Genomic DNA, 26,682 nt, shown 5'->3' on the forward strand with positions numbered 1-26,682 from the left:
AAATGTTGTTGTGAGGATGAAATGAGACACTTGTAAAGACCAAAGCACTGCCCTTGCACACAGAAGTAAGTGTGCAAGGGCAGTGTGAGTGATGGCTGCCGTCGCTGTGTTCCCCCACCTGTGGTCTCTGTTCCCAGGGAAGGCTCCCCGGGGAGCAAGGATGAACTGTCTTCAAACATTCTCTGACCATACTCTGTACCAGACTCTGAGCGAGGTCCCCACTCAGCCCTAGGCCCAGGGAGCTCCTGGGGAAGGGCAGGAGAACTGACAGAATCATGTATCATGGGAGTTTCCTGGTCCAGTGGTTAGGACTCCTATTTCACTGCCAAGGGTGCAGGTTCAATCCCTGGTCGGGGAACTAAGATCCTGCAAGCTGTGTGACGGGGGAAAAAAAAAAGGTCAGGAGCAAAAGCCCAGGGCAATGAGAAGCAGAAAATATAAGCCCCAGAGGCCGAGGGTGTGCCTTTTCTCAGGTCTTTGAAGCTCCAGTTGCTCCTGGGGGTCAGACCAGTCTTCAGAGTCTTCTCAGAGGTTGGCAGACAACCTTAGATTTGGGACACATGCCTCACCAAGTAGGCACCAAGCTGCCTCTAGCCCAGTGTCTCTACATTCTGGCCTCACAGTAGAACCTGGGTGATTAAAAAACAAATCAAAAAAGTCAGGACTCACCCAAAGGAATTAAAATCAGAATTTCTGGGGTCCTATCACACGTTTTAAAAAACGTTTATCGAAGTATACACTTAAGATCCACACATCTTACTGTATATAAATTATATAATTTAAAAAATCTGTTTCCTTGGGAACTCTACTGCGCAGACAGGGTGGAAAACCACTGGTCCAGGCCAAGGGCTCCAGCGTCTCAGGGGACACCCTGTGCCTCTCTCCCCAATCACAACCACACTGCATCCCAGAACTTCTTCCCAGGACTCCGCTCGAAACTGGAGTGTCTAGGGTTAGGAAGGCAGTGAGATTTGACCCAAAGATAACATCTCCTTTAATATTTGTTTTCCTCCTAGCAACCATCTGTCTTAAGCTTGTGATTGGCTGGGGAACGAGGAACGGGCCTTGTTGTTCCATTCGTAACTCCTTATTGGTCAAAAAGGTCAGTCCCTCTCCCGGCAGGCCGCTGAAGCTCTGCGGCTACTGGTCCAGAGGAGCTGAGAGGCGGGACGAAGGACCAGGCTAGGTCTTCATTGGTCCCCCTTCCCTTGGTGGAGCTCGAGATTCTACCTTTTTCGCCAGGCTCCTGTAGCTCCCAGCCCCGCCGCCGCTCCTCTCCGAGACTCTCCCTCCCATTGGCTGCAGGTCAGGCCGTGGCCCCGCCCCCTAGCCCTTCAGGCGCGCCGATTGGCCGGTGCCCGCGACAGGCCTTCTGCGGGCGAGCGCGCTGTGCCCGCGGGAAGAGAGCGGCGCGGCTCCGGTGTGCGGGCAGCCAGCCGGCTGCATGGCGCGCTGCGAGCGGCTGCGCGGCGCGGCCCTGCGCGACGTGGTGGGCCGGGCGCAGGGGGTCCTGTTCGACTGCGACGGGGTGCTGTGGAACGGCGAGCGCGCAGTGCCGGGCGCCCCCGAGCTCCTGGAGAGACTGGCTCAGGCTGGCAAGGCGGCGCTCTTCGTGAGCAACAACAGCCGGCGCGCGCGGCCCGAGCTGGCCCTCCGCTTCGCGCGTCTTGGCTTCGGGGGGCTGCGCTCCGAGCAGCTCTTCAGCTCCGCGCTGTGCGCCGCGCGCTTGCTGCGCCAGCGCCTGCTCGGACCTCCGGACACTCAGGGCGCGGTGTTCGTGCTGGGCGGTGAAGGGCTGCGGGCCGAGCTGCGCGCCGCCGGGCTGCGCCTGGCGGGGGACCCCAGCGAGGACCCGGGCGCGGCCCCGCGCGTGCGCGCCGTGCTTGTGGGCTACGACGAGCACTTCTCCTTCGCCAAGCTGAGCGAGGCCTGCGCGCACTTGCGCGACCCCGACTGCCTGCTGGTAGCCACCGACCGCGACCCGTGGCACCCGCTCAGCGACGGCAGCCGGACCCCCGGTGAGCGCGGGGAAACAGCTGGGGGGCGGCCTGCGCTTTCAGCTCCATGCCTGGGGGTGAAGGCTGGGGAAGGGGCGTCTCCAGGCGATAGGAGGGGGACTGGAGGGATGTACGGGCGGTTCCCACCCAGCAACAGCCCAGCATGTCTTCATGGCGACATCTGGTATTTCTTGCAGCTTTCTTGCAGCTGCCACCCTGTGAGGGGCAGAAGTAGGGTCCGGTTGGACAGATGAGGACACTGTGGCTCGGGGAGTCACAGGTGCAATCCAGGGCCCTGACTCCCAACCCTAGCCTTCCTGAACCAGCCTCCATGACTCCTGTCATTTTCCCCACCCGCCATCGGAGTGAGGTGGGAGAGTTGGGGACAAAGCCTGCTCCCCTGCCCCGAGGGTTGGAACAGGCGTTTCTGGCGGCAGATTGAAGGCAGGTGTGCGGAGAGAACGGGCGGTGGATGGAGTTTGACCTGAGTTCCAGCTGCAGGGCTCTGTAATCTTGTTAAATTACATAACCGTGGAGCATCTCCTCCCTGGGGGTAAAATGGGAATACTAACCATGTCAGTTTAAGTTTCGCTGAGGAGAGAGTGATCAGGGCAAGTGCTTGCTCTGTAATAGGTGCTCAGATGATGTAAATTGTATCTGAGCCCTCTCCTGTTACAGAGCTTTATGAAGCACCTTGGTGTGTTATTTAGTTTCAGAATTATTCTGGAGATGGAAGTTATTGTTCCATTTCCAAGTTAAAGCAACTGAGGCTAGGAGAAGGGACGTGAGCTACCCAAAAGCAAGAAGACCTGAACTTGGCACTTGAGACCACCTTATCCCCAGCCTCTAAACCCCACCCCTGCCATCCAGGGCACTCTTTGCTGCTGTCATTTAGGAATTTCACATCTGCAGAGGAGGCAGGAGCAAAGGAGGCTCCTATATCTTGGAGGGTTCGCGTTAGACAAGAGCAGAGGGACAACCCGTCGGTCGGCTGAGGGAGGGACAGATCTCCATCACTTTCTCCCTGCTGGCCACTGACTGTATTGATTCCAGATCCTAGGAGGGCAGGGTGAAACTGATGGAGTAGACAAAGTATTATGATGGGTGACAGGGAGGGCCTAGAGCTGAGGAGACCTGGGAAGGCTTCCTGGAGGAGGCATCTTGCAGGACAGGGCTCTCAGGAATGGAACAGGGCTTGGGCCATGGCAGAATCAGTTCCAAGCTGGGAATCTTAATAGTTCTAGGCCTATCTTGGCTTTGCCGCAGACCTACTTGCTGCATGACCACTTCAGTGTCCCCATAAATCCAAGGGGAGAGCGCTGCTCAGGGCTCCCAGCTGCCAGTGGCTCCTGCCTGCCTGAGGCCGTGCTGTGAAAAGTGAGTTTCTCCAGAAGCCTCACAGCTCAGGTGAAGGCTGTGGGTTCAGAAGCTCGCCCACGGGCTCAGGAGAGATGGTGTGGAGCTGCTGGGGAGAGACCAGGCCCTGCCCAGGTGTGCCCCTTGAATCTCAGCACCCACTTGGCTTTGCCCACCAGCTCTGCTGGTCATTCCCACAGCCAAGAGGGGGAGACAGAGCTCAGCAAATACACCACTGCTGTCCTGTTTGAATCGTGCAGCTTTGTAAGTGGAATAACATTTTAAATAAAGACCCCAGTATGCATAAAATCTGAAATAATGTGAATTTCACCCCAGTTCCCCCTCCCATCCCTATGGGTCTGGTTAATTGTGTGTTTATCTTGTTACCACGTGGCAGTCACTTGAGTCGGCAAATAGGCCTGCTGTCTTAGGAATACGTCACCAGCAGAATATACAGGACTCTTGGATGACAGGATGTGGAGAAAACTGGGATATGAAGGTCTGAGGGCAGAGTTGCGTTCAGACTCCCCTGCTGGGATGTTTGCTCCCCCAGAATACGATCTCAGTTTCCTTCACTGCTCTATCCCTGGTGCCTGGCACATAGTTGGGCCTCAGTAATACTGGCTGAGTGAGGTGGGACACGAGGGGCCAAGAGTGATAGGCTCAGACCTGGTAGGAAAGGAAGACGCTGACAGAGTGATGGTCCTGGAGCCGAGACAATCCCTTTGGGATGACTCAGTTGAGCCCTTTCCATTCTGGAAGGAATTCCTAAACAAAGGGTAAATGGCTTTTCCTTCTGACTCAGTTCTTAGGAAACCGAGTGGGCAAGTTCTAGGTCAGAAGTCAGGGAGACCTGCCCCACTGGGTCACCCTGGGCCGGCTCTGCCTTGATCCCAGGGAAGTTCCTCCTCTTCATCTCGGAGCTGCAAGGCTGAAGACACTTGCTGTTTGTGCACCTTCTGTGCCTTTGGCTTAATCATGTTGAATGTCATTCATTGTGAGAAGGGAGACAGGAGGCCCGGAGTGTTTGGAGTCAGACCAATGGTATACTGATAAATCTTTAAGAACCGGAAGAGCCTTCATTTACACTTTTGCCAGTTTCTGTGGTGGTAGTACTCTCCCTGGTGGCCGATTTCAGCCTACCAACATGAGGTCACTTCCCATCGTGGGCTTGGGAAGGAAAGTAAGTACACACCATTCTGTAATATTTCCATCATTGCAGATATAAATAACCTCAAGAGCATAGATAATGGTAAAATAATTAGGCAGCGATGAGTTTTGAGAATTTATTACCTTTGTTTTAAACATTTTATTTAAGTTCATATGAGTTGACTTTAAACAGTGGCTTTGTTTAACTACCAGCTCACAGAATTCCTGAAAAGGAAACATTCAGCACTCTGGAGCCAGTACAGGCCGGCCCTCGTGTGTCTGAGTCAGACTTACTTGAATGCATATCCTTTATCTGCCACTTCCTAAGCTGTGCAACCCTGGACAAGTTACTTAACAACACTGAACATCGTCTGTAAAATGGGTATTCACGAGCTCCCGCACAACCCCTGGCACTTTAGAATGTGCTTAGTAAATTGTGATTATCATCATCATCTGTTCAAGGACATTAGTGTGAAGGTAGAACACTCTGGCACAAAGACATACCGCTGGGATGGGCACAGTGGACTCATTGTATGGGGCAGGATGGTACTGGGCTGAGAATCAGAACCGTCCTTTTCTCAACAGCCCTCCTATTGTTCAATACTTGGGTGCATTCCACAATTCTGCTTATTATAGTTACTGCAGCCACGGACATCTTCAAGCATGTAGCTTTTGTCTCCAGTTTGAATTCTCGCCTTGTGATCACTCCCAGCGGAGGCAGACTGGGTCAGAGGTGCAAACATTTCTGTGCCCTGCTGTGTTCCAAAAGAGCTGGTGCCAATTTCCGACAGAACACATTCTTGTCGCAATAACCACAACTGCTGTTGGTTAAGTGCTTTTCCATTTCCAAAGCACTTGCCCCTGTGGTGCCCACAGCACCTCTTTGAAGGCAGGCATCACTTGGACCCCCCTTTCCAGTGAGTCCAAGGAAACTCAGAGAGATTGGCTTGCCCAGAGATGTACGGCTGCCAGGGTGAAATAGTGAACCACAGGCAGGACTGACTGAGCCAGGCCTGGTTATGTGCAGTGGCTCCATATTCGAGATGGGAAAACTGAGGCACAGGGAGGTTAATAGCTTGCCCAAGAAAAGTGGAGACGGAATGTGAATGCAGGCAGCTGGTTGCAGAATCTATGCCCTTAACCCCCACACTAAGACTGGGAAGCAGGCGGCCTTTTCACTCATTTCAGCCTGATTTAACCCCCGTGCCAAGCTGCCTCTGAGGATTCCAGTTCCCAGGCCTGGATGGATGCCTTCCCCGCTGCCTCCCGCACTGACCAAGTGTCCATGTCCCTGCAGGCACCGGGAGCTTGGCTGCTGCTGTGGAGACAGCCTCGGGCCGCCAGGCCCTGGTGGTGGGCAAGCCCAGCCCCTACATGTTCGAGTGCATCACAGAGCACTTCAGCGTGGACCCCGGCCGCACGCTGATGGTGGGCGACCGCCTGGAGACTGACATCCTCTTCGGCCACCGCTGTGGTATGACCACCGTGCTCACGCTCACGGGCGTCTCCCGCCTGGAGGAGGCCCAGGCCTACCTGGCGGCTGGCCAGCACGACCTCGTGCCCCATTACTACGTGGAGAGCATCGCGGACTTGATGGAGGGGTTGGAGGACTGACCCACTGATGCAAGCGCAGCCACAACCCTCCCTTAGCCTGTTCCCGTAGGTGGAGGTGATGGGCCAAGAGCTGCATTAAGGGCTACCGGCTCCCGCACCCCAGTTTCTACCCGGCTGGGACTGGAACCCAGGGAAGGAGTCAAGGTCCCCACACCCACTCCCAGCAGTGGCTGGGCACTCTTTGCTATCCCAGAAGCTGCCCCCTCCCCTCTTACTGGTTCACCCCGGCCTGACCCAGCCAGGTAGCCTTATATCCTGCCCTGTGACCTCCCCTTGTTTCAGTCTGGGCCCTGCTGCCTTGTGATCTCCCCAACCCTGAGCACTTCCGCCCTGGGGCCGCTAGAGCTTTTCCTGGGTCCTGGCGTGGGGTGCCTGTTGACCAATCAGAGGTCTAGGTAACCAGGAATCATTATTGCCCTGAGCCCTGAATGGACCAATCAGAAGGCTAAGTGATAGTGATGCATTGCTGTTGGGTCCTGAGTGGACCAGTTGGGAGCCTAAGTGACAGTGACCTTCTCAGTTCCTAGGTCCTGGGTAGACCAATCAGGACCCCAGCTAGTAATGAGCCATTAGTCTCTTGGATCCTAAATAGAACAATCTAGAAGTCTGAGAGACAGTGGCCTCTCGACTATCTGGGTCTGACTGGACCAGCCAGGGGTCCAGATTTCTGTTCATAAATAAGGGTCCAAGTGCTGAAGACACCGCTCCTCCACAAAGGGGGCCCTTAGTGACTCTGGAGGCTTCTGTAGTGAGGGCCCCACCCCTCCCTGATCATGGTATCAGACCAGTGCTGATGGTGGCCACAGCTTGGGAGTGGGGCTTTTGTGCCCCCGCCTTGCTATCAGTGTTTGCTGTGCCACCTCTCCCGTGCCCACCCCAGTTATTTATTATCGTGTGCCACTGATGGTGGGGGTGGGGGCTGAGCCTTCCCCCGCCACCTCCACCCCTGTTGTAACTGGTCCTCCCGTACTTAATAAAGTGCGAGTAGGAGTGTCTGTGTGGGTTCAAGTCTGTGTCCAGGGTGGGATGGGGGCAAGAGCCCCTGCCTGAGCCTGTTCTCCCCAAAACTGGCCCATTCCCTCTGTGAAATGATCCACCCCAGTTCCAGTGTGTTCTCTGTGTAGAGTGGTACCTTAGCTTAATAGCACTTTATGCCTCACCGAGTCTTTTTTTAAAAACATTTTTGGCCATGCCACATAGCATGTGGAATCTAGTTCCCCAACCAGGGGTTGAACCTCCGCCCCCTGCACTGGAAGTGCAGAGTCTTAACCACTGGACCACCAGGGAGGGTCCTCCTCACTGAGTCTTTATATAATAATATGTTTCAGTCCTTCAGGAAATCCAGCAAGCTTGCATTACTCATTCCCCTTTACTCCTTGAGGAACAAGGATCAAAAAGGTGATGTTAGCTTACACAAGGGCACACACCTAGAAAGTGTGACCCCCTGAGTGGGGCCGAAACTTGTGTTGACTCTGGGAGGCTGCAGCCCCGCTTTGTAGAGACTGAAGGGGGAGACAGGTCCTCGCCCTCCTCCAGGAGCTCAGGAGAGATACAGTGCACACCCCTCCACTGGATTTCAGGCATCCTTCACACCTGGGCTGCTGCTGTGACTGCCCTGCTGGCCTCGAGCTTCCCCAGGGCCTCCTGCAGAGCAGGTGCCCAGCTGGAAGCTGGTTGATGGGCAGGCCTGACTCACTGATGCACTTGTCACTTGAGCTTGCACAAGCCCCTGCCTGCTCAGCCTGTTTCCTCATCTGTAAAGTGAGGGATGGGACTCCGAGGTCTGGAAAATTCTCTTCAGTGTGGTTCTTAGGAAGATGGAGTGCTTGACTGAGTCTGGCTGCATCAGGAGGTAGGAGCAAATGTGCTTTTCTGGTGACTTTTGGTTAAGGCATAAAGGAGTTTATTGGCTGCCCCATGAAGTGGTCCAACACCCTCCAGGTGCATCTCTCTCATCCTGTCACTCTTATGGGCTTTGGATGTGGAAGTGGTTGCAGCCATTATGTGATCACAAGGCATGGCCTGGTATATTTCTCTGCTCTGTGACTCTGCTTCAGAAAAATGGGAAGCACTTGGGGGTATTTTCCCTAGACCTCTAAAAGTTGCAAACCATCAGAAAAAGTCTAAGAACAGCACAATGAATACCATATGGTCTTCACTAGATTTCTAGCTAATATTTCAGGCAACCGATGACATCAATTGACGAAACAACTCCTTCACATTATACCTCCTGATTTCAATAGGTTCCTAGTTTTGCCTCACCCCACCCCCAACCCTGCCTGTTGACTACTTTCTTGGTGAACAGAAACCTGAGAGGTACTTTCTGTTGTTCCTGCCATAATTTTTCCCTCTGGGAGTGGCTTTGAGTTAGGGGCCAAAGCTTAGACTTGCTGAAATAAATCTGAGCTTAGTCTAGCATCAGAGTCCCACAGAGCACTCCCTTTTGATTTCATTTTATCTATTACAGATAATCATAACTACAGGTCTGTAAATTTTACTTTTTTCGCAATTCCTTATGCATCCATTTAGCCAACTCCCCAGGACTTGGAGCCATGTCTAAATTCCACTGGTAACATTTACCTTTATTTAATTAAATTTTTTTTCAGAATGCACATAATTTTTTTGCTTTTTGCCAAGCTGCGTGGCTGGCAGGACCCTAGTTACTCAGTCAGGGACTGAACCCAGGCCCTGGGCCATGAAATTGTGCGTCCTAACCACTGCAGCACCAGAGAATTCTCCTAGGTCTACCTTTAGAGGCAATGCAGCACTGCTGCTCGGACCATGGGTGACCACGTGACCACCTAGGACTCAAAGGTTCCTCACCCCTGCCCTTTCATACTTTCTCTTTTCAACCCACACATTTCTATGAGCCAGGGCCTTTGTAGCAAATCCCACTTCTCTGACACACACTGAAAGGGGAAACTGTTTACCCACAGGATACAGTACTTCTGACACCAAAATGTGCGAGGTTTCTACATCAAGCAATTCTCCAGTTTTCTGCAAATACCACCTGAGTGTCCTACAACCTAATTCAATTTCGACACTACCTGGAGTCAGTGCAGACCCCACAGGTTAAGGGCTCAGCCCCTCTAGACTTTCCCCTACTTCAGTGCCAGGCCCAAATGCCAGGTCGTTACCTGTACTCTGATCCACTGGCTATAAATCAGAGGTTCCCACAACCCCCTTCTCAGGTTTGATCATTTGTTACAACGGTTCACAAAACTCAGGGAAACTATGATTATGGGTTTATTCTACAATAAAGGATACGACAAAGCATACCGGTGAACAGCAAGATGAAGACATACACAGGGCGAGGCCCTGGAGGGTACTAAGAGAAGAGTTGCTGTCCCAGTGGGCTTAGGCTGTGCCACCCTGCCAACATGTGGGCGTGTTCACCAACCTGGGTGATCTCCAAACTGTGTAGCTTGGGGATTCCAATGGAGGGGGTTTATCACGTTGGCATGATAGATCATTAGTCTCTAGCTCCTCTCCCCTTCTTGGAAGATGGGTGGCAGAGCCGAAAGTTCCAAGCTTCTGATCACTGCTTGATCTTTCTGGTGACCAGCCCCCACCTTGAAGCCATCCAGGTGCCCACCAAGAGTTACCTCATCAGAACAAAAAATGCTCCTATCACTCAGGAAATTCCACAGGATTTAGAAGCTCTATGTCAGGAACCAGGGTCATAAACCAGATACACATTTCTTACTATGTCACACTCCCTCGGTTATTTATTTTTTATGTTTTGACTGCACCAGCTCTTACTTGCGGCATGCAGGATCTTAAGTTCAGCATGTGAACTCTTAGTTGTGGCATGTGGGATCTAGTTCCCTGACCAGGGATAGAACCCAGGCTCCCGGCATTGGGAGTGCAGAGTCTTAGCCACTGGACCACCAGGAAAGTCCCTAATTTATAAAAGTTTCAAACCAACAGAAAAGGTGTAAGTGAAAGTGAAGTCACTCAGTCGTGTCCAGCTCTTCGAGACCCCATGGACTGCAGCCTACCAGGCTCCTCCGTCCATGGGATTTTCCAGGCGAGAGTACTGGAGTTGGGTGCCATTGCTTCTCCTAGAAAAGGTGTAAGAATGGCACAATGAACACTCATGCCCTTCATCTACATTCCCAGTTGTTTTCTATTTGTCCAATTTGCTTAGTTGCTCTGTATGTATACTGACATTTTTAAACTGGCTTGTTTGAGAGTATGTTACAGGTATGAAGACTGCTGCTGCTGCTGCTGCTAAGTCGCTTCAGTCGTGTCCGACTCTGTGTGACCCCATAGATGGCAGCCCACCAGGCTCCCCCGTCCCTGAGATTCTCCAGGCAAGAACATTGGCGTGGGTTGCCATTTCCTTCTCCAATGCATGAAAGTGAAAAGTGAAAGTGAAGTCGCTCAGTCGTGCCCAACTCTTAGCGACCCCATGGACTGCAGCCTACCAGGCTCCTCTGTCCATGGGATTTTCCAGGCAAGAATACTGGAGTGGGGTGCCATTGCCTTCTCCAGGTATGAAGACAGTTCATCTCAAATCGTTTACACTGTCTGTCCTAAAAGCAGGGGCTAACTGTGGATTGTGGTTGTGCAGAAGAGTGAGGATTGTTTATCTGGCCATAATCCATGATCATACAGGAACCCAGATCTTTTATGATTTCATTGAGCCACTGAATCAATCTGCTATGGAAACCTCCTAGCTCCAGACTGCTTGGTATGTGAATTTTTCTTAATTTTAAAGCAGTTTTTCTTGAGTTTTCTGTTATTTGCAGCCCCAAACTCTCCTGATACACAGGTCCCAAGCACATTATAGAAAACATTAAAATGCATCCACAGCCCCCATTAAATATATTTATGGGTGGGGGGTACTATACATATCTCCAAGGATTTTTATACTTTCATTTTAGACTGTATTTGGCTATGGGGATCTAATGTAAGAGTGACCAATCTCTAGGAAGGCTTGGACATGCTTTTGAAGAAGAAAATTCCACCCACAAAATTGCTTTCAAAGGCAATAGTTTTTATGACTAGCAAGGGTTAGGTTTGACCAAAGTAAACATTTATTAACTTCAGTTCTGCAGTCTTAGTATTTGGGGGCCAACACATTTTTTTTCCTTCAAGTCTCAAATATTTTCTAAGCTCTTAAAAAGCTCTTAGCTTCCTCTGAGTCTATAATTATGTCACCCCCCTCCCCACGTACACACACATACCAGAGAATCATTAAAAAAAAAATAAAGACTCATGCCTGAGCCCTGGAGGATAATGAAGGACAGGGTCTGGACCTCACCTAGACCTCATATGAGAGGAGTGGTGATTCTCCAAAGGCAAGCTGGGGCCTGTGTTCAGAGAGGGACAAACACTAGGTGGGAAGGCAAAGTGAGAGAGGCCCCTGTGTTTGGGGAGACGGCTGGCTGAGCACGTGCAGCAGCGCAAGCAAAGGCAGGGAGGTGAGAAAAGATGAGCAGGTAAATGAGGAGGTGGGCTCCAGCACAATCTGCTTGGGAAAGTATCTGAAGTTGGGGGCATCCTCCCACTAGTCCTTCCGACCCTTCATGGAACAGGGGGAAAAGATCACTTCTGAGGTCCAAGAATCCCAGCATCACACTGTTCTTCCCTTGGCTCAGCAGATGAAAGCACTGCAGCCCAAGCTCCCCGTGTGACCCTGGCCAAATGGCCACCCTCCCTGGGTGGTCTCCTCATTATTAAATGAAGGAGCTCTGGAGCTGGCTCTGGCCACGCCCACCCTCCCCAGCTGGGCCGACCAGGCTGCCTGGGGGTGCAGAGGGTACCTCAGGGGGTCTGATAGCCCTCCCCACCACGGCCAGCTGGAGGAACCACAGCCTTCCTGGGGGCTGGGTGGGAGCCGGCAGCCTGGGAAGAGCCATGCTGGCCTGGATCTCATGTCTGGACAAGCTCAACTCATTTCTCACAGCAGCAGCCAAGGTCCAGCCCGTAGGGCCAGCCTGCAGGATGGAGGAATTCCAGACAGCTGGCTGCCTCCACTGCAGTGAGGCACAGGAGAGTCTCTGGGTGGGGAGGGGCTTGGCTTTGAGGAGTGCAGGAGAGAAAGCTGACTTTCAGCCCCTCTCACCTCACTCCTATAACCCTCCAGGCAGATGGGTAACATCCCCACTTTCCAGGCCTGGATACAGGTTCAGGGAGGACAAGGATCTTGGCTGGAGTTACAGCCCGGTAGCCCCCAAATCAGGACTTGCCCCTCCTCTCCGATTCTGATGTCAGCCTGGCTTCAGGGCCCCAGAGCAGCTTCCCTGTGCAGAAGTTCGACCCAGGTGGCTGCTTCAGGAGGGAGGTGAAGATGAAATGAGATAATGGATGAAAGCGAGGCGCCGGGCACAGGGCCTGACAGGTAAGTGCCGCCACCAGCAGAAGGCCCTGAGACTGTGTGTGGGGGGGTTTAATGCAGCTTGTCCTTGCCCTCCACCTCCAGAAAAGCACGGTCCTTCTTATTTATAGGGGACACTGGACTCTGTAGAGACTCCCCACCAGAGCCTGGGGATGGGGGGACTACCTAGGGATGACGTAGGGGTGAGAGGGTGGCCTCCCAGAAGTGTTGACCCAGGAAGGTGCACTCAGTCTGGAAGAAGATAAAAGAAGACAGCAAAAACCTTCTGAGACTCTATGAACAAAAGAATCATCTATTAAGGATATACAACAGACCTGAACTCTACGTTGCGCTAAGCTTGTGCAAGAGAGCAGGCCTGCTCATGCCCAATTCACAGACAGGCCAACCGAGGCAATCAGGCAGGCCAAATGCCACAGAGGAGTAAAGCAGCCCTCATCCAACAACATACACTTCCTGGTGCCAAACTCCATCTTCCAGGATGCGGGGGAAATGAAGGAGCAGCTCCTGAGGCTCTAAGAGCCCCACCACTGGGGAGTAGCCAGCCAGGCCCACCTGATGGCCGTCACAGCAGGGACTGCATCTGAAGCATCTCTGGCTTTGGTCCAGGGCTCCTCCTGAAATACCCTCATTCCTTGTCCAGGCAGAGAGGATGTCTGTGGGCCTCAGAGGGCAAGCGCAGAGGAGAGGCAGTGGAACTGGGCACCACCCACCCCTCCCTAATGCGGAGGTTTGGAGGGAGGCCCTGGAGGAAAAAGGGAAGCACTTTTGCTGGTTGGTTTCTGAGGCAGCTGTCTTGGTCTAGGAGGAGGGGTGAGGGGCTCACAGGGGGTGCCACCCAACCTCTCTGGGCCTGCCTTTCAGCCCCGTGCCCTCACCCCTCCTCCTGTGCCAGTGTGGGCCTCAGTCTCTGGAGGAAGATGGGGGATGGGGAGGCAGCGAGCTCGGGGCAGGGCCTCTAGATGTGAGTCACCCGTGGTCCACATCTTCTTAGCTCTTCAGTGCTGGTGATTTCAGAAGGGGGACACTGATGTGAAGGAGGTCCTGTTGATACCTCTCTTAGCAAGCCCCCAACTCCACCCACCCAGGGCTCCCCATGCTCCTCTCCCTACTTGGTTTCTGAATGTGAGGTGAGCACCCCTTGAACCCACCCTCAAGTCTGTTGCTACAGTGATTTTCCCTGCAGTCTAAATCTGGCCTCACTACTCAATCTTCATGTAACTTTCTGTGGCCTCCCCAGCACCCTCAGATCAAACAATGCCCACACCCCTCCGTGAGGCCCTTCACGATCCAGTACCATTGGCCTCCCAGCCTCATAACCCCATCTTTCCCCAGCACCCCCCTAAACTCCAGCCATGCCCAGATGCTCACAGTTGCCCAGATGCTCACGGTTCCCCAGACGTGTGCTGTCTCATTTCTGTGCCCATGCTGGAATGCCAGTCCCTGTTTCTTCACCCATCCTTGAAGATCGACCTTCTAGGACTTCCCTGGCAGTCCAGTGGTTAAGACTCTGCCCTTCCACTGCAGTTGGCACACGTTCAATCCTTGGTCGGGGAACTAAGATCCCGCATGCCATGTGGGGTGGCCAAAAAAAGAAAGACCCACATTCTTCCCATTCTGGACCACACCACCACAGTGCTTGCTCATGACTTCTCTCAGAGCCAGCATCGTGCTACTTCTTAATTAGGTTCACAGTCAAATTCTGCCCCCAACAGAGAGCTACTTGAGAGCAGGTACTGAGGGCTTCATCTCTGAATCCTCTGAGGCCAGCTCAGGGCCAGGCACATAATAGGTGCTCAGTAAAATACCTGCTAAACGGATGGGGAAAAGAAGTTGTGCCTGGCGTCAGAGGGAGAAAGAATGGAGGCGGGTGCACAGACCGGGGACCCCAGCCTTTTATGGCCTGGCTCACCCTGGGCCTCCTTCCAGGCCTGACCCTCTTGGACAGGCCAGAAGCTGTTAGGCAGGGGCTCCTGGAGGATCTGCAGCAGGGCCCTCGGGAGGGCCAAAGCCTGCGGCCTGAGTCCCGAGCCTGGGCGGCAGCCTCAACCCTGACACCAGCCCAGCCTTTCTTTAGCGCTAGTGAAGAGCAGAGCAGCAGCCGCAATCCCTGTTTCCGGGGGAGGCAGGGCTTTGTGGTTAATGGGTCCTGCGCCCTCTGCAGAGGCGCCCAGAGCGGGCCACGCCCTGGCCCCTGCCAAGGAACAGAGCCTCTCGAATCTCAGATCTAATTCTCGAGGGACCCTGCACCCCTTCAGCTGCCTTCTCTGGGTATCCCCCCAGCTCAGCCAGCTAGCCCTGGCCCTCTTCCAGCTAACTCTTGGACCTAATTCATCCTCAAACTATTTTCCACTGGCTTCCCCCAATCCTTGCCACAGCACAATTTTGGGAAGGGGTAGGAGAATTGGGAGGTGGAGCCTGGACCTTGTGGGAGTGGCTAAGAAGGAATGGGGGGGGCATCTCCACTCCGATTGGTCATCTCTGCTCCACAACGGGCTTCAAAATTCCATTCACTCCGCCTCCTGTGGCCCCCCATCCCCTTCCTGAGTTACAATTGGCTCAGCATCCAGGGGGCGGGACTCACCGGGGTCTGGTCCACTTAAAAGGGTGGGAGCGGCCCAAAGCTCATTTCTCCTGCAGAGTCTTCAGACAGCTGGTGCCGAAGTTTCAGGAACATTCTCCTCTCTTCAATCATGGCTTGTGTGAGTATGGGGACCCCCCCCGCCAACCCTAAGGCCCAGAGATGGTCTAGGGGCTCAGCCGGGGAGAGCGAGGGTAGATCAGGATCTGGGTTCTAATTCCCGTGGTGCGGCCTTGAACAAGTGTCTTTTCTGGGCCTCAGTGGCCGTGTCTGTAAAATGAGGGTAGGGCCACAGTCCCCCAAGGCCTTCTCTGGCTTAAGAAATTTCTGGATTCCCCCAGAGTCTGATAGCACAATTATTTCCGCCAAGGTCTGACTTTTCTGCAGCTCTCTTGAGAAGTGGGAGTGGAAAGGGTGTGGCCGACTGGACATGGGGGCAGGAGGAGCATTTTCTTAGTGCCCAGGACACTGTCCCTTCCCCCTCCTCCACCTCATAGAAACTCCTCTCCCTTCCCCCCCTGCAGCTGTCCGCAGTCCCTGGGCCAGGGCAGAGTCACCCTGTGCTCCAGAGAGCTCTGAAAAGTCGCCAGGATCTGAGCCACGCTGCCTGGGGGTAGCCTGCATAGGTTAGCCCGCTGCAGTGAGTGATTCTGTCCAAGGTGGTCAGATGAAGGTTGGGGGAGAGTGCTCTACAACCCTTTCCTCCAGGCTAGGAGGGGTGTGTATGTGTGATAAGGGATATCAAGGAGCAAGCTAGAATATTCTGCAGGCCCCGAGGGACAGGATTCAAGTTTCTGGCAGGAGGAACCACTCACACCAGTTAAGCTTTGCACTTGAATTGTTAACCCTGAACCAGCCAGGATGCAGGCTCCTACCCCGGGGCCCATTCTCCCTTCTTAGAGGGGTCTAACTGTGCTCCTTAGGGGACTCCCCTCCAGCCCCTGTCCCTCTCTGCACAGAGGGGCTTGAAGGGGATGGTGGACACCGCCCAGCTCCAGGCCTCTTCCTCTCCAGCAGATGTACAGACAGCCTCACTTACCCTCCTTTGCCCCCCAACTCGCAGAGACCCATGTGGAGGCGGGCTCTCTCTATCTATTCAGCGAGGCAGGCAATGGAGCAGACAGCACTCCACCTCCCAGGCTAGACATTGCATCTAAAATCCCCAGGCTAAATGGCAGAAACTTCTAGATCCTGTCTTCTTAGAATCTCAGTCATGTTACAGACAAGAAATTGACTCAGCTGGGAGTAGGGACTTGCCCAGAACCACACAAAGAAGGAGAGCCTAGAACTTGCAGCCGGGTTCCTCAGGCTTCAGGTCGGCCTGGTCAGAGCACCCTAAAAAGGGGACGACCCCACCCCTTCATCCCCACCCACACCTCTAGACGCCCCATCCCGACCCCGCCATTGCGTCCTCTAACCCTTCTGGGCGGGGTCTCGTCTGGCAGGGTCTGGTCGCCAGCAACCTGAATCTCAAACCTGGGGAGTGCCTCAGAGTGCGGGGCGAGGTGGCCGCAGACGCCAAGAGGTGAGGGGGATGAGGGCTGGGGCGGCAGGGGCGGCGGGCGGCAGGGGCGGCGGGCTCAGCTCGAGGGAGGAGCCGGGCCCGGCCAGGGGCGTGGCTGGCTGGGCCCGGCCCCTCCCTCCCGCGGGGGCAGGTTTCAGGTCCGCGGCCGCTGAGGCAGAGTCTTCTGGATGAGTCACTTCTTCCGCGGGGTCTGGACGCCCCTACCATTGTCGCACCCTTAAACTGAACCAGCTGCGGCCTCGTCATCTACCTCGGCTGGCCTTCCTCTCGCCCCTTGCTGTGGGCGGGGCCTGAGGGGGCGGAGAGAAGGGATGAAAGGGCGTCACCCTTGCTGCCCGCCTTCGAGATCCGTTTTATTTTTCTTTCACTCCTTCCTGAACTCATCATTCATTCGGCCAGCTGGCCTAGTTTCTCCGGAGTCTTGTGACCTTGGGTCAGTCAACCCCCCGCCTTGAGCCTTATTTGTTAATCAGTTCGTGGAGGGGGAAGTTTCTGTGTGAAAGTGCAATGCTGGATCTCTCGGTGACGATGATGACCAGCTGACCGTATTAAAAGAGCCGCAGGTTTCACGCGTACCATTTGTGCCATTCTTTCCAAACCCTCAGAGGTAGGCATTGCTGTTAGCTCCACTCAGCAAATGTATTATTGTTATTCGTTCATGAGCCCCGCAGTTATTGAGCACCTACCTGCTGTGTGTCACGCATCGTGCTGGGCACCAGGGCTACAGATAGACAAGACGGCCAGGACAGTTGCCTTCCCAGAGGACGCCATCTGGAGGGAGTCTCTGACCTTGATCAAAGGGGCTGGGACACAAATTCATGTCTGCAAGAGTCCTGGCTGTCAGCACAGCAAGACCCTTAAGAGATCCTCTTGGTGCAGCCTCCGCTGTGTAGATATGGATACTGAGATCCAGAGAGGGGCAGGGACTTGCTCAGGGGCGCACAGCAAGGAGGAGGCAGGGACACAGCTGGAATCCAGGTTTCCTGCTTCTTGCAGTGAGTTCCCCCAGCGAGGTGCATTCACACGGACTGGGTGGCACAGACTAGAGGGCCTGAGGGGGCTGTGGCCGGTGGGGGTGGCCTCAAGCCCACCTGTTACCCTCTAGCTTCTTGCTGAACCTGGGCAAAGACGACAACAACCTGTGCCTCCACTTCAACCCTCGTTTCAACGCGCATGGGGACGTCAACACCATCGTGTGTAACAGCAAGGACGCTGGGGCCTGGGGGGCCGAGCAGAGGGAATCTGCCTTCCCCTTCCAGCCTGGAAGTGTCGTGGAGGTGGGCTGGGGTCTGGGGGCGGCGGGGGATCAGGGCACTGGGTGGGCTGGGGCAGAGCTGGGTTGAGTGGCTAGAAACCTAGGGCCCAACCCTCCAACCCGCTCCCGCTTCCTCTACCTTCCCATCTCCCTGCCCTTCCTTCACCAGTTGTGTGATCCTCGGTGAGCAATAGCCCCTTCTCCCAACCTCAGGGCCTCACCCATGAAGCAGGGCTGTTGTCAGGGCCGAGTGAGGAAAGGGCTCTGCGAGGGCCTAGGACCTGCACGCTGCAGCTGTGGCCGTGGAGTCAAGGGTCTCTGTGGGGTCCACATGCTCACTGCCTTTCTGCACCCCTAGGTATGCATCTCCTTCAACCAGACGGACCTAACCATCAAGCTGCCTGATGGATACGAATTCAAGTTCCCCAACCGCCTCAACCTGGAGGCCATCAACTACCTGTCTGCAGGTGGTGACTTCAAGATCAAGTGTGTGGCCTTTGAGTGACATATGGGCCAGCCAGCCCATGGCCCCCAATAAAGGCAGCTGCCTGTGCTCCCCCTGATCTAGCCTCCTGTGTGTGTGGGTGTGGAAGAGGAGGGTTCCACCAACTGCCCCAAGCCCTGTCTCTGCCCTTTCCTTCACTTTCATTCACTACCTTGATGCATACCTTTTTGGGGGGTGGGGCTGCGCTACGTGGCTCGTGGAATCTGAGTTCCCTGACCAGGGATGGAACCCAGGCCCATGGCAGTGAAAGCATCTAACCATTGGACCCGACAGGGAACTCCCTTGATGTTATACCTCTTAAGTGGGCTTCCAACCCACTCCATTATTCTTGCCTGGAAAATCCCGTGGGCAGAGGAACCTGGCAGACTACAGTCCATAGGGTCGCAAAGAGTCAAACACAACTGAAGTGCAGGCATACCTCTTACGTGCCACTGACATCTTCTTCCCCTGGGTCCCCTGGGCTGAACAGAAAGCTCGGTACCCAGTAGGGAGCTCAATACTAAATAAGCCCCAGTCACTACCCTCAAACAGTTGCCAACTCAGTGGACCCCAGCACACAGTAGATGCTCAAAAGGTATTGAATAAATGAAAACAGGGAGAGTCAAGAACAGGCTGATTCATGCCATGGTATCTGGAGCAGCACAGAGGGAGGTAGAGGGAAGAATACCTGGGGCCCCTCATTTGTTTTCATGAGCTAGGAAGCCGTCCGATTTCAGACAGGGAAAAGCTGTGTGCCCTTCTGGGCCTTAATTGACCTCACTGAGCCTGTTTAATTCATGCATATAACGGGGAGGATAGCACGGAGCCTCTCATGGGATTGCTGTGAGGATGAGGTGAGGTATGTGAAGGAGGAGAAGCATAGGGCTGGTACATGACAACCACGCAGTGGGTAGAATATCCGTCCCTGCCCTACTATCGCTTGAGATCTTATCCCCTGAATCTGAAGGGGAGGAAACAGGCTCTGGGTGGTGACTCCCTGGTCTGTACCAGGCCCAGCTGAGCCTTCTGGGGCTCCCCAATCACCCCAGCTTTGTGGTGCCTGGCCACACCCCTGAATGCTGGAGTGTAAGGGCAACCAGGGTGCCAGTCTGGAAACTCAGGACCCTTAACCCAACAATGGGAAGATGGGCTTGGGCGATGGCCCTGGCACCACCTGCTGGCCCATTTCTGATAGGAGGAATGGGGGAGAGGGGATGCTAGCCCCTGCAGAGAGCCTAGAAATAGAGGCAGGTGGGCCTCCTGCTGCACACAGCCTCTTCTTCCCTGCAGAGCAGAGGATTGCAGGGGACTCACACAGCTCTCCACGAGCCCCTCTGCTGGTTTCCAGAGGATGTGCTTTCCAAGGCCAGCCAGGCTGTGTTACTCTGGAGGGCAAGGCTTCACCCAGCTCCATCATGCTCATTTGTCACAAGAGATGGGACATGAGCTGACTGCTGGGCAACCCTGCACACTGACCACGCCTCTGCCCCCTTTCCTTTCTGCTCCCTCCTGTAGGGCTCCTACCTCCCTGGGAAACAGCCCCTGGGAACTGAGCCAGTGTTCCCAAAAGGCTTAGAATCAGAACCTCAGCAGGCAACCCCCAAACCCCAGGGAAGCCTCCTGAGGTGTGTGTGGGGTGGGAGCTTGGCTAATTTCAGTCTCCAGAACAGCTAGCATCAGCTGTGAAACACTGGATAGGTCTCTTTCCCCCAGCCTTAGTTTTCTCACCTGTAAAATGCGGGCTGTTATTTTCAACTGGCCCCTTTGGGTGGATCACTCCCATCTCAGTGGGTCCGCTGCAGGATACATCTCTATGTGGGCCTCGGAGGATGGAGAACACAGGCTGGGAGCTGCCTTGAGCCACACCCAATCTCCAGGCTGTCTTGGGGCACCCAAGTGGCCACCCAGAGAGAGACAGCTTTGGAAGTCTGGCTGTGGGTGGGGCGCCCTCTGCTGGACATTGGAGAAAGTGTCTTCTTGACTGCCTTTTTCTCGCCCTACTTACTCTCCCTACACTGGCTGAACACACAATATACCAGGACTGGGACTACAACCAGGCAGAGGAAAGCTCCTGGGGCAGATTAGGAGAGAGATCACTGACTGTGGAGGAAAGAAACTCGGCTTGGAGTCAGATAGACCTGTGTTCAAACCCCAGTTCCATCACTGTGTGCCCTTGGACCAGTTACATAACTCCTCTGAACCTGTTTCCTCACATATCAAATTGCATTAATACTAGAATCCACCTTGTGTGACTGTTGCAAGGATTAGCTGAGATAATGTGGAGAACTGCATTGTGCCTAGCACATAGTAGGGGCTCGGTAAACATTGGTTCCCTTCACCTCTTTTCAGACCCCGTGTGTCCCAAGAGCCTATGAAACTGGGTCCAGAGAAACAATAAGTAGAGTTCTGTCTTTAGATGACAGGGTTCTGCCCTCAGCACCTGCTCTTCTTGTCTGTGTGACCTTGGGTAAGTGACCACACCTCTCTCAGCCTCATTAAAATGGGACTCATATCTCAAAAAAGATAATCATTTAGGGACCATGGCGATCCAGTGGTCCACACTTTCACTCTAAGGGACATCTTGGGTTGGAGGACTAAAGATCCCACATGCTACATGGCACAGCCAAAAAAAAAAAAAAAAAGATAATCGTGCAAAGAACTAAATGGCAGCTGCTGTTAATTCTTTGGCTTATTACCTTCATCATCATTTCTATTAAGAAAATGTGCCATCTCTTGCTGTGCCTGAACATAAAAATATGCTCAATGAACATAAAAATAATTTCAAGGAGAAAGTGATCCTAAAGGGAAGTGTGTTAAGACTGTGAGCTAACTGCAGCAAAGGGCTCTCAAGCTTTTGGAGTCTGGGTGCCAGTCCCACATCTATTTCCCTGGAGTAAAGGGGACCTGGAACTCCCAGGGAAGAGTTTGGAACAATGGCACCTGCCAGGGGTGGCGTGATTCACTCTGCGCTGGGAACTTTCGCAGATGTGGCCTCTTTGAGCCCCTCGTGGGCTGGCAGCTCCAACTGGGTGGGCTGCGAGGGCCGACTGCACAGAGATTCCCCACAGAGCAGCTGTCTTCTTACTCTGCACCTGACCGTACGTTCCAGGAGGGCAGAACCACTCCACACACAGGGCAGCAATCGGGGGTGACGCTGCACACCACTTAAGAACGAGCTGACTTTAAGTTACTTCCCCTGAGCCTCCACGGAAGGCCGCTCGCCGGGCATCTTGCTGGGGGTAAGGCGGGGCGCAACACTGCAGCCAAGGCAATGCTTCTACCCAGTCGGGTGCCAAGGATGGCAAGCGGCTTGGCCACTAGTGGCGGTGCAGGGCCAGAGAGACAGTTGTTCATCACCTTGTTCAGCTGCGGGGAGTGGGGAGCGTAGGGGCGGGGGCAGAGATCCCGCCTGTTATACACGAAATAGAGAGGGACGGGAGGAACGCAGGGCGGCCCCTTTAAAAGGCGGGGTCCGGCGAGCGGAACGGCAGAGCGTCGCTACGGAGCACTTCCGGGAGGCTGTCGGTTCTACAGCCGGAAGTGTCTTTGGTGCGCGGAATACGCGCCGCCGGAGAGTTCGTGCTATGGGCCGCAACAAGAAGAAGAAGCGAGATGGTGACGACCGGCGGCAGCGGCTCATCCTGAGCTTCGACGAGGAGAAGCGGCGGTGAGTGCCAAGGCTGAGCGGATCTCGTTCGGGCCGCCGGGCAAGGCCGAGGCCGGGTATGTCCGCACACGCTCACGCGGAGGGCCCTTCCGGTCCCGCCCTCTCGGCGTGGTGCGGAGCCCTGGCTGGTGGAAGCCGCGGCTCTGGGCCCCCCCAGCCCGGAGGGATGGAATCGCCCGCCCCGCCCTCGCGTCACTTCTTTGCTCCCCAAGCCGCCTTGTGATGCTGTGTGCGCGGCCCGAGAGCGGGCTTCACCCTCCCCAGCCTGGCGGTCTCGCTCGCAGTTGTGTTGTTCAGACTATGAGTCCTATCGGACTCTCTGCGATCCCATGGACTCACAGTAGACTCAGCTGTTTTGGATGAAAATGATTAGTGAATGAATCATTAGTGAAAATCATTAGTGAATGAATTAGTGGTCTAGCACCACTCAGAGTGCCACCGGGACCTATGGTAGTGGGTCAGCGAAAAGCCTGGTGTTGGGCTCCAGAACAGATAGGAATGGTGCGGCCAGACCTAGGAAGATGAGAGGGACTGAGATAAGATGGAGCGTGGGGAAGGAAGTGCTGGGGCATCGTCAGGAAACTCAGGGAGGCATCAACAAGACCTACAGACGAGTCGAGGGGCAGAGTCCTGGGGAAATGGGTGTTGGTCCAATGGACAGTTTGTGGAGGTCTGGGTGAGGGTGGTCTTGAAAGCCCCACTTGAAGCGGCCTAATTCACTGAGGAATAGAGTTTGCCAGTGAAGAAGGGACCCTCACCTGCTCTAGGTTCAAAGGCTCTCAGCCTATGTCCACCACCTGGCCCTATTGCTGGCAACTAAGAGCCCAGGAGGGTAGTGAGTGGGGAAAGAGGCAGCATCTCCCTCTCTTTCCCTAACCTTACACTCTCTGACCCCCTTGGGCAAGTCATCTTACCTTTCTCTGCCTCAGTGTCTCCCATCTGTAAATTGGGAATGGGTACCTGATTGAGGACAGGGGAAAAGGGGGTGACAGAGGATGAGACGGTTAGATGACATCATTGACTCAATGGATCTGAGTTTGAGCAAAGTCCAGGAGATAGTGAAGGACAGGTCATGCTGCAGTCCATGGGGTCACAAAGAGTCAGGCGTGACTGAGCAACTGAACAACAATAACCACCCAATATGCATGCTGTTAAGATTACATGAGTTAATACGTTTACATTTTTGGAATGGTGCTTAGCACATGGTGAGTGCAGTATTAGCTTTTTTCCCCACCTTTTCCTGGAGTGAGCCCTTCTTCCCTTGTGTCTTGTTTCTCTTGCCTCTTTGCTGTAGGGAGTACCTGACAGGCTTCCACAAGAGGAAGGTAGAGCGGAAGAAGGCAGCCATTGAGGAGATCAAGCAGCGGCTGAAGGAGGAGCAGAAGAAGCTCCGGGAAGAGGTGCAGAGGGAGAGGGCAGCAGAGTGTCTCTGACTCCCAGGGACTCTGCAGCCTCCCTGGCCCGAATAGCGGCACCTGCAGGGCTGAGGGGAGGGGGCGGGCAGGCCTGGCGTGCAGTTTATGCAGATAGAGATGCCGTGGTCCAGGTGTGGGGAAGGTTCAGGGTAAGATCTCTTGATCTTTCCCTCCAAGCCATGGTCTTACTCATCCTGGAGGGGAGCAGTGTCTGGGCTGAGAGGCCATACTCACATGTTGCCTTCCCTTCGATTTCAGCGCCACCAGGAATACTTGAAGATGCTGGCAGAGAGAGAGGAGGCTCTGGGTAAGTCCAGTCCTTGACCTGACCTGGAGAATAGCCAGTCGGTTGAGTTTGTTTATCCCTTGGTGGGTGGAAGGGAAGGGGTACAAGGACTGCAGAGAAGCTGACATCCCTAGCTTTAGGGATCTTGGTGGTGCCCTAGGAGCCAGGGGTGTCCTCAGGTACCTCTAAATGTCAGTGGATCAGAGACCAGGAGGAGACCCAGACCTCTTGGCAAATGGATCCTGAGCAGAAAGCCCAGTTTCTGAGGCCTGGAGGGACTGGGGGTGGCAGCAGCTCCTGGGGTCCTGGTGGGGACCAGGTGGTCTGGGGTGTCCCTGGAGCATGAAGGGAGGAGTTGGGTCATTTCCAGCACTTGTCTGCAGGCCAGGCTCTGGAGCCAGTGACTTCCTGGGTGCCACTCTATAGAGTAGAGGGGGCCATTACATTCCAGGGCTGGAGTCAGGGGTGGGGTGTGCGCTGGAGCCTGCTTGCTTGTGTCCTGGGCTGAGGCCTGGTCCTGTACCCACCCTGCCCAGAGGAGGCTGATGAGCTAGACCGGCTGGTGACAGCAAAGACAGAGTCGGTGCAGTACGACCACCCCAACCACACAGTCACCGTGACCACCATCAGCGACCTGGACCTCTCAGGGGCACGGCTGCTCGGCCTGCCCACGCCTGAGGTGGGGCTCCCTCCCAGCCTGGGGGAAGAAGGGACACAGGGTCAGCCTGGCTTATCAAGCGGGTCAGTAAGCGCTGGTCCATGTCAAGGATTCCAGTACAAGGGGCTCTTTGCTCTGGGTAACCCTCCAGGGCCTGGACCAAAGCCCTGAACCCTGGGGCTTCAGAGGTCAGCTCTACCATGAGCAGCTGTGGGAGCTTGAGCAGGTTTCTCTGCCTCGCCTGCTTCTTCCTTTCACCAGTACACTGAGGGTCACTGATGATAGCAGCTGCCTTGCTGGGTCGCTGTGAGGATAAGGGTGGTCTGTCCACTAGAAGCCCTCGAGAGCGGCTGGTTGTGCTTGCTACCCCTGCAAGACATGTCTCTCTGCTCTGACCTGTGAGGTGTGAGTCATAGCAAGTTCCAACCAGCATTAAAAAAAAAAAAAAAAGGAAACAATATCAAAAGTATCAGAAAGCATCCCAGCAGGTGTTGTCTTATGAAACCTATGTTTCAGTTAAGCTTGTGTCTGGGTTGTGTAGGGATTTATGCACATGTATGTGTATAGTTTGGAGAAGGAAATGGCAACCCACTCCAGTATTCTTGCCTGGAAAATCACATGGATGGAGGAGCCTGGCGGGCTACACCCCATGGAGTCGCAGAGAGTCAAACATGACTGAGTGACTAACACACACACGTGTATAGTTAGTTACCAGGTAAACCACATCCCCTCGCGTGGGTTATAGTGTCTTTAAGTTCTAGAGCCACTGCTTTATTATATCCTTTCTGAGCTCACACTCGCTTTGTGTTTGATGCTTATTCTTCTGTTGTGAAAGTTGCTCAGTCGTGTCTGACTCTTTGAGACCCCATGGACTATAGCCTGCCAGGCTCCTCTGTCCATGAGATTCTCTAGGCAAGAATACTGGAGTGGGTAGCCATTCCCTTCTCCAGGGGGTCTTCCCAACCCAGGAATTGAACCCAGGTCTCCCGCATTGCAGGCAGATTCTTTACCGTCTGAGCCACCAGGGAAGCCCTTTCTTCTGTCTGGTCTGATGCAAAGACCAGTCTTGTCTCCATTTTAGAATTCTTCCGTTTGCGAGTGTTGGAGTGTGCCCACTGTGGGCCGTGGTGGTGGAGGACTTCAGAACCCAGCTCTGCCCCATGTCATTCCTGCTTCAGGGCACATGTGGCCTTTCGCCACCTAGAGCCGCCTTCTGAGCCCCGAGCAGGCGTGGGAGGCAGCAGAGTGGTGACTGTTCAGGAGGCTCAGGCCTGTTGATCCGCCACTCCTGTTCTGTGCTTCTTTAGCAAGGGGCTGGGTCTGGGCCTGAGGAGGAGGTGTCATCCATGGAGAAGCCGACCAGAGCCTTACCCAGGAAGTCCAGGGACCCTCTGCTGTCCCAGCGGTGAGCCCTGGCCTGTCCTCCCCTGTGAGCCTGTTCCTGTGGCTGGTGTTGTGACAGTCACCTCCCGCTGGCCCATGGTGGGTGGTGTAGGGCAGAGTGCCTGGGGTAAAGGACCTTTGTCGCTGTGAGCTGAGGAGCTGGCAGGCCCTCTGGGACAGAGCATGCTGCCTGTAGAATGGCATTTGGGGCCTGTCCTGACTTCCCCTGCATGAGCTGGGCCGTCAGGCACCCCCCGACCCACCCTTCCACCCATACCTTATTCCCCAGGGTAAACTGAGGCCCAGGCCTCACCAGCATTCCTCCCATAGGATCTCCTCTCTCACGGCCTCACTGCATGCACACAGTCGCAAGAAGGTCAAGAAGAAACGTCTTCGCCGGGCCCAGGACACCACCAAGAAGCCCCCGAGCGCCACTCGTACCAGCAAGACACGGCGCCGCCGGCTGACAGGCAAAGCCCGGCACAGCGGGGAGTGAGCTCGGAGACCCTGGCCAGGCACCAGCCTTGTCAGCAAGGACCTGTCCTGTCTCAGCTGGGCTGTCTCATAACCCAGCCTGCACCTAGGCAATGACTACAGCCCAAGCTTGGGAGGCCAGCACCCCTCCAGCCTGGGGTTTGGACTCCAGAAGGTGCGGGCAGCTGAGAGCTGGCCTCCCCCAGGAGGAGCCTCCGGGGGCCAAGTGTCTGGCCAAATGTGAACCTCCCTGGACCTTCATCAGATTTGTGAAACTAAGCACACGTGTGGTTGGTTTGTCCCTGACCCTGATGCCGCACACCAAGGGCAGGCGTCTGGGGACGTGGGTCACCCTCGCTGTCCAGCAGTTCTCCCTCTGGGTATGTAAAAGTGGTGCTAGGCCTGGGCCCCCTGATGGGCTGAAGCCCGGCGCCACCCCTGGCAGACACAGAGTCTGCCTGCAGCCCTGGAACGCCGGCCCGTGGGTGAGCAGGG

At 54.7% G+C, this 26,682-nt stretch overlaps 3 protein-coding genes and 2 long non-coding RNA genes across 12 annotated transcripts; 3 read left to right on the forward strand and 2 right to left on the reverse strand.

Moving 5' to 3' along the window:
* Positions 1–1,374: 1,374 nt before the first annotated feature.
* On the forward strand, positions 1,375–7,111 carry PDXP (pyridoxal phosphatase). Its single transcript, XM_086402741.1, has 2 exons — positions 1,375–2,018; positions 5,800–7,111. The coding sequence occupies exons 1-2, from the start codon at positions 1,445–1,447 to the stop codon at positions 6,114–6,116; spliced, it is 891 nt and encodes a 296-aa protein (XP_086258867.1). The 5' UTR covers positions 1,375–1,444; the 3' UTR covers positions 6,117–7,111.
* Positions 7,112–9,346: 2,235 nt separating this feature from the next.
* LOC147373036 (uncharacterized) lies at positions 9,347–15,184 on the reverse strand. Of its 3 annotated transcripts, none has more exons than XR_015164487.1 (3): positions 15,044–15,184; positions 13,831–14,016; positions 9,347–10,180 (listed from the first exon to the last, which is right to left on the reverse strand). It is a non-coding gene; the product is annotated as an uncharacterized LOC147373036 (long non-coding RNA). The 3 variants fall into 3 exon arrangements; XR_015164488.1 differs by lacking the exon at positions 9,347–10,180 and adding an exon at positions 12,739–13,463; XR_015164486.1 differs by lacking the exon at positions 13,831–14,016 and having other exon boundaries at positions 15,044–15,182.
* Positions 15,087–18,383, forward strand: LGALS1 (galectin 1). The gene is made up of 4 exons (XM_086402747.1): positions 15,087–15,161; positions 16,486–16,565; positions 17,671–17,842; positions 18,179–18,383. Exons 1-4 carry the CDS (start codon positions 15,153–15,155, stop codon positions 18,323–18,325), a joined length of 408 nt encoding a protein of 135 aa, XP_086258873.1. The 5' UTR covers positions 15,087–15,152; the 3' UTR covers positions 18,326–18,383.
* On the reverse strand, positions 16,721–20,946 carry LOC147373038 (uncharacterized). 3 transcript variants are annotated; one of them, XR_015164491.1, is made up of 3 exons: positions 20,033–20,946; positions 17,252–17,368; positions 16,721–16,855 (listed from the first exon to the last, which is right to left on the reverse strand). It is a non-coding gene; the product is annotated as an uncharacterized LOC147373038 (long non-coding RNA). The 3 variants fall into 3 exon arrangements; XR_015164489.1 differs by lacking the exon at positions 20,033–20,946 and adding an exon at positions 18,744–18,883; XR_015164490.1 differs by lacking the exon at positions 20,033–20,946 and adding an exon at positions 18,042–18,169.
* Positions 20,947–21,817: 871 nt separating this feature from the next.
* NOL12 (nucleolar protein 12) lies at positions 21,818–26,466 on the forward strand. Of its 4 annotated transcripts, none has more exons than XM_086402746.1 (6): positions 21,818–22,027; positions 23,266–23,371; positions 23,645–23,693; positions 24,209–24,351; positions 25,638–25,735; positions 26,044–26,466. In XM_086402746.1, the coding sequence occupies exons 3-6, from the start codon at positions 23,666–23,668 to the stop codon at positions 26,207–26,209; spliced, it is 435 nt and encodes a 144-aa protein (XP_086258872.1). In that variant the 5' UTR covers positions 21,818–22,027; positions 23,266–23,371; positions 23,645–23,665; the 3' UTR covers positions 26,210–26,466. The 4 variants fall into 4 exon arrangements, with proteins under 4 accessions (XP_086258872.1, XP_086258870.1, XP_086258868.1 ...); XM_086402744.1 differs by having other exon boundaries at positions 21,818–21,971; positions 26,003–26,466; XM_086402742.1 differs by having other exon boundaries at positions 21,818–21,971.
* The last annotated feature ends 216 nt before the right edge of the window (positions 26,467–26,682 follow it).

The sequence above is a fragment of the Bos grunniens genome, chromosome 5 (genome assembly GCF_055505025.1).
Source record: "Bos grunniens cultivar Pamir isolate PY7600 chromosome 5, Bosgru_T2T1.0, whole genome shotgun sequence".
NCBI classification, from domain to species: Eukaryota; Metazoa; Chordata; class Mammalia; order Artiodactyla; family Bovidae; genus Bos; species Bos grunniens.

Bases quoted from the DNA above. Each gene is read 5' to 3' on its own strand.
- PDXP (XM_086402741.1), top strand. From the start codon at position 1,445: ATGGCGCGCTGCGAGCGGCTGCGCGGCGCGGCCCTGCGCGACGTGGTG. The intron at 2,019-5,799 runs GTGAGCGCGGGG...ATGTCCCTGCAG, and splicing joins CGACGGCAGCCGGACCCCCG to GCACCGGGAGCTTGGCTGCT.
- LGALS1 (XM_086402747.1), top strand. The intron at 16,566-17,670 runs GTGAGGGGGATG...GTTACCCTCTAG, and splicing joins GTGGCCGCAGACGCCAAGAG to CTTCTTGCTGAACCTGGGCA. The intron at 17,843-18,178 runs GTGGGCTGGGGT...CTGCACCCCTAG, and splicing joins AGCCTGGAAGTGTCGTGGAG to GTATGCATCTCCTTCAACCA.
- NOL12 (XM_086402742.1), top strand. From the start codon at position 21,889: ATGGGCCGCAACAAGAAGAAGAAGCGAGATGGTGACGACCGGCGGCAG. The intron at 23,372-23,644 runs GTGCAGAGGGAG...CTTCGATTTCAG, and splicing joins AGAAGAAGCTCCGGGAAGAG to CGCCACCAGGAATACTTGAA. The intron at 24,352-25,637 runs GTGGGGCTCCCT...GTGCTTCTTTAG, and splicing joins TCGGCCTGCCCACGCCTGAG to CAAGGGGCTGGGTCTGGGCC.